The sequence below is a fragment of the Euphorbia lathyris genome, chromosome 9, assembly GCF_963576675.1.
Source record: "Euphorbia lathyris chromosome 9, ddEupLath1.1, whole genome shotgun sequence".
Lineage (NCBI taxonomy): Eukaryota > Viridiplantae > Streptophyta > Magnoliopsida > Malpighiales > Euphorbiaceae > Euphorbia > Euphorbia lathyris.
In genome coordinates, this window is record NC_088918.1 from 70,749,779 (window position 1) to 70,754,953 (window position 5,175).

The 5,175-nt window shown below is 38.1% G+C and overlaps 1 protein-coding gene across 1 annotated transcript; it reads left to right on the plus strand.

The window, feature by feature from the left end:
• The first annotated feature begins 568 nt into the window (after nt 1-568).
• On the plus strand, nt 569-2,457 carry LOC136207042 (uncharacterized). The gene is made up of 2 exons (XM_065998295.1): nt 569-643; nt 1,173-2,457. Exon 2 carries the CDS (start codon nt 1,178-1,180, stop codon nt 2,087-2,089), a length of 912 nt encoding a protein of 303 aa, XP_065854367.1. The 5' UTR covers nt 569-643; nt 1,173-1,177; the 3' UTR covers nt 2,090-2,457.
• Nucleotides 2,458-5,175: the final 2,718 nt, after the last annotated feature.

The following is a 5,175-nucleotide window of genomic DNA, read 5'->3' on the forward strand; positions in this document are numbered from 1 at the left end:
CTTCTACAAAGATTTGAGCAATCAGGTAGCTCAGATCAATAGGGACAGGCAGGAAAGACCACATGGTTCTCTCCCAAGCACAATGGAGAAGAATCCAAAGATCCTGAGAAAGGATTGAGTAAGGGGGAGAAATCGGGTTCTCCTCGGTTTAAATTTAAAGCTTGAACAATTTAATTCTGCATTCCCTTTTCTTTTATTTTTATTTTTGTTTATTTTTGTTAATTGAATTCTAATCTCGTTTGTCCTTTTTATTTACATTGTCAAGCTTTGTTCCCCCACACTTTATCAAAAAAAAAAACGAATTTCGCCCAACCCGGGCGAGTGAGGCACTGCCCAGCTCGCCGGGCTGGTCGGCCGAGTCAGCCAGCTCGACCGACACGGGCTGTTCGGGATTTGAAAATCCCGAACCAAAAAAAAAAAGAAAAAGAGAGAAGAAAGAATAAGAAAAAGAATAAGAAAGAAAAGAAAAAGAATAAGAAAAAGAGGGGGGGTGACTCATCATCCCCTTCCCCACCTTCTTCTTCCCTTCTCTCTTCTTTCTTTTTCTTATTCCATTCTTTCTTTCTTCCTTTCTTCTTCTCCTTTCCCTTCAAAAACCTAACCCCCCCAAATCCACCATTCTAACCCGAATTCAAGACATAAGGTATGAATCTTTACCCATTTTTTATTTCTAACATGTTTCTAGGCTTAGATTTTAGCTTAGGGTGATATTTTTTGAGATTTAAGGAAAAACCTAAGTTTTAGGTTTCTCTCTCTTTTCTCAAATAAATCTCTTGTTTGCTTTTAATTCTTGATTTCCTTGCAATTTATGTTGACATAATGATTAATTTGTAGTTTGGGTGTGATTTCTATTCTCAATTTGTGAATATTTGGAGAAATTGCTCAATTTGGGTAAAATCCCCATTTTAGCTCAAAGTTCAACTATTCCAATTATAGTTAAAAACTTGTCAATAGAGTTATGAATTGCATTCTTACCATGTTTTAGTCATTGGGTATCTCCAATTTTGCATAAATTTGTGAATTACGGGTAAAATACTTAGGGACCAAATACTTATGGTTTTGGTCCCTAAGTTCCTAAAACTATGGTTTATGCCTATGAATGGTTTATTTGGGGGTTTATGTTCAGAATTGTAAATATGTCCTGACTTGTCCATTTTTGGTCTATTCCTCAGGAACTATGGGTAAGAAAGGCAAAGCCAAGGTCGTGGTTGAGAATGAAGCCGAGTCTGAGGTCGAGTTCAGCGACAGTCTCCAAGCTAAGTATGATCCACCTTTTGGGCTTATTGATGAACGTGAGGGGGTATTGTATGATAGATTTTCCAAGCAAGAACTTGCTACCCATATAGTTGTTGATCAAACATATTTAGCGTCTATAGGCTTGAAAAAGGATTTCAATGAAATCCTCAAATTCCACGGCTGGTATAGACTAGCCACAAAACAGACCCCAGTTTATCACAACTTTACTATGGAATTTTTGACTACTTGGAAAAAAGAGCTACCCGTGGGCAGTGGGAAGCATTCTTTTAGACTAAACGGTAAACCTTACCGTCTTGATGATACCACACTAGCAGCCCTAATGGGAGTCTATAACAACCCAGAGGCAATCTCAGATTTTGAGAAACCCACGACAAAAGATATGGCCTGGGAACAATTAACAGGCATATCAGACTTTGACTCCCAGACTGCTAGCCCAGTCGCTCTCTTGGACCCACTCCTCAACCTTGTTCACAAATTTGTGGCCCACAACTTGCTGGGCAAAAACGAGAGCAATAAAGTCTCAAAGACAGAATTTCTCATACTATGGTGTGTGGCCAACCACAAACACGTGAATAATGTCAAGACCATCTTTGAGGGCCTCTCAAGCCAAACGAGTAGGAAACGCGGTTCCCTTGGCCTTGGACACTTAGTTACCAACATACTTGAGAGCCAATTCAAAAATTTGGACATTCAAGAAGTTGCTTTTTACCCTACTTTGCTTAACTCCAAGTTTTTTGGGAGATCTACTTTTCATGAAGTCTTAAACAGGAACCCAGCCGGAGGAGCAAGCTCTAGCAGAGGGGGACGGAAAAGAGCACGAATTCCACCATAGCATAGGGACGAGGGACCTGAGGAAGAAGAACCTGCGACAGCAGGAGACCAAAGGGAACACCAAGCGCCGGGGATGGAGGCCCAGTTCCAAGCCATCAACACCATGATGGCAGAAATGCGAGATCTTAACCTACGGACCTTTAACACCGTTCAACAGATGGACCAACGGTTCACCAACTTTGAGCAGAATATGGACCGAAGGCTTTCGGGTCTTGAATACGTAGCGGCAGACTACTGCGAATGCTACAACATGCCTTGGCCATACCCCCCGGCCGATCAGTAAGTTGTCTTCTCCACCCTAACTCTTTACACTCGTACTTCATGATTTGTGATGCAATGTTGGAACTTATTGCATATTTTTAGTGTGAGGAGGAGGGGTAGACAAACTTACAAAAATGGTATAATTTTTAAATTTTTGTTGCGTCGTGTCTAGTTTAGTTTAGCGTTTTTGGGTTTTGTTTATGTTTTTGCATGTTTAGGACCTAAAACCGTGGACCTCCTTCGAATCTAAACTTCGTTATTTGTCTTTGAGGGCTGAGAACCGAATCTAAAATTGCATGACAACTAGTTTAGGTGTAGGACACAACTCTTGTATCTGTAAAAGCATGAGCTAAGGTTTGCATTTAGACCCTACTTTTGAAGAAATGCTAAAATCATTACTTAGGTAGATAACTTAAGAATTGAAGGCATGTGACATTAAACTTGAGTTTGGGGAAAACTAATAAACACAAAATTGAAACCCAAAGAATTGTGAGTTGAATTTGAGCCTAAGAGCGAACATCAAAAAGCTCTTTTTCTTGACATTTTTGTGTGAATGCTTTGACTTGTGGAAGATTACAGATTTTGCACCTAATACTGTGTTGAGCCTACATGCAATGATTTGAGATGATAAACGATGAATCAGCCTCATTAGAATTAACCATTTTCTTTACCTTATTTTTTTCTTTTTCATCTACTCTAGGAAGCCCCTTTGAGCCTATAATTTTGTAGTTTATAGATTTTTCTTTCATTCTAACCTGTTTTTGCAAACCACAACTTGGTTTGCTACCTAACCCAAAATTTTTACAAAGCTCAAATTGAGCCTTTGTTTTCTTCTAGCGCTTTATCTTTGTTTATGGCATTACAGTAGCAAGCCAAAAGGCTAAGAAGTGAATGAGCATCACTATCCCAAAAAGAAAAAGAGAAAAAAAAAACAGAAAAAGAAAAGAAAAGAGACGAACAAAAGGGAAGAACTTCATTCCCCAGTTCTTAAAAAAAAAAAAAACAAAAACGTCTCAAGAAAACATCCCAAAAAGAAAAAAATAAGGGATGAATAAAAAGCTCAGTCATTTCATATTTGCTAAAGCTATTTTAACTTTGTTTTTGTAACGTTAGAACTTTTAACCCTTGTTGTACCTTTAACCCTCTAACCACATTACAACCCCGATTAGAGGCTGTTTTTGATATCATCGGAATCATATAGCATAGTAGAGGAACTCGGATGAACGTGCAAAATCAACGTAATCCTAAGCAAGAACATAAGCCGAGAGTAAACACTTTAGCCACCAAAATTGTGTGAATGAGTGAACTACCTATGGTGAGGTGTTTTACTTAGCGATCCCCTCAAGCTCGTTTAATTGAACATGTGTCCTTTATGACCTATGATAATTGAAATGCGGCTTTTGGATATCGTGTCTCTACTTTGTATTTCCGAATGCATGTAATTACAGATGCTCGAAATTGTGTCAAGCACCTAGTCAAACCGAGAGGTTTTCTAGCTTGCTTGTGATGGCGGGTTTAGTTTTTTAGTTTACTTGGGGACAAGTAAAGTTTTAAGTGCGAGGAGGTTTGATAGGGGTCAAAAACCCCTATCTTTGGGTACGGTTTTAGGACGGGTTTTAGCATTATTCAGTTAATAAGCGAGCATTTCTTGCATTTAAATGCTTTTGTGTGAGTTAGTTAGGAATTGGAAACCTTTTATTTATTTTTTCGTTGTTTAGGCTCGTTTTATGACCAATCTAGGCAATTACGGCCAAAATAGCATGCATAGTATAATTCCGTTATCTTTTGAAGCTAATTGGTCCGTCAAAAGTCACACCAAACGAAGCGTTTGCTCAAAATAAGCGATTGACGGATCAATTTAGCTTTTGGACTAATGTTATCTGGAGTTTCTGTACGTGCGCAGGTGTAACACTACAAGAATTCAAGCTTGTTGCGACAATTTAATTTGTCAAAATAAGTTATATTTTTGTCATGAGAAACTTCTTGTTACAAAGTGTTTTGTCACCATCCTAGTCACAATAAGCCCGTCTTAATAAGTTTTTAGTGACAAAATTGTATTACCTCATAATTAATTTTTAATTATTGTTACAACTATAATTTGTCATTAATTTAGCTATTATGACAAAATTTAAATAACCGTGAAATATGGTTTATTGTGACTACATAATGTAGTAAGAAAAATGTTACATACACACCTCCATACGCAAATGCCCATTGGGCTTGCAGCGTGTACAACACAGGCCCAACCCGCTATGTTATGATAGCAGTCTTATATTAATCTCTGACTAGGGCTGTAAACAAGCCGAGCCGAGCCGAGCTTTGACCTGTTCAAGCTCGGTTCGCAATAAAATTAACGAGCTCGAGCCCGAGCCGAGCTTGCTATAAAATTAACGAGCCGAGCCCGAGCCGAGCTTTGGCTTGCTCAACGAGCTTAAACCGAGCTTCGAGCTTGTTTCGAACCCAAAATCCTCTTTTGGACTTGGATCATTAAGAAAATTATCTAACCATGAATTGTTTGTGAGTAAATTGTTAATTATATTTGTGAAGTTTGCTCACAAATAACTCTTTAATTGTGTATATAAACAAGCTCACAAGCAAACTTCGTGAATAAATAAACAAGATGCTTACAAATAGTTCGTCTATTACTCATTTATTATGTTTGTGAACGAACTCATCTAATAGCAAATGAAATAATATTAAGTTTAGATATTTGTGAACTAACACAAAACTATATAGTTTTCTACAAAACTAAAATTTGTTCATAAATGTTCTAATCGAGCCTGCTAACGAGCTTTCGAGCCGAGCTTTGGCCTGCTCAAGCTTGGC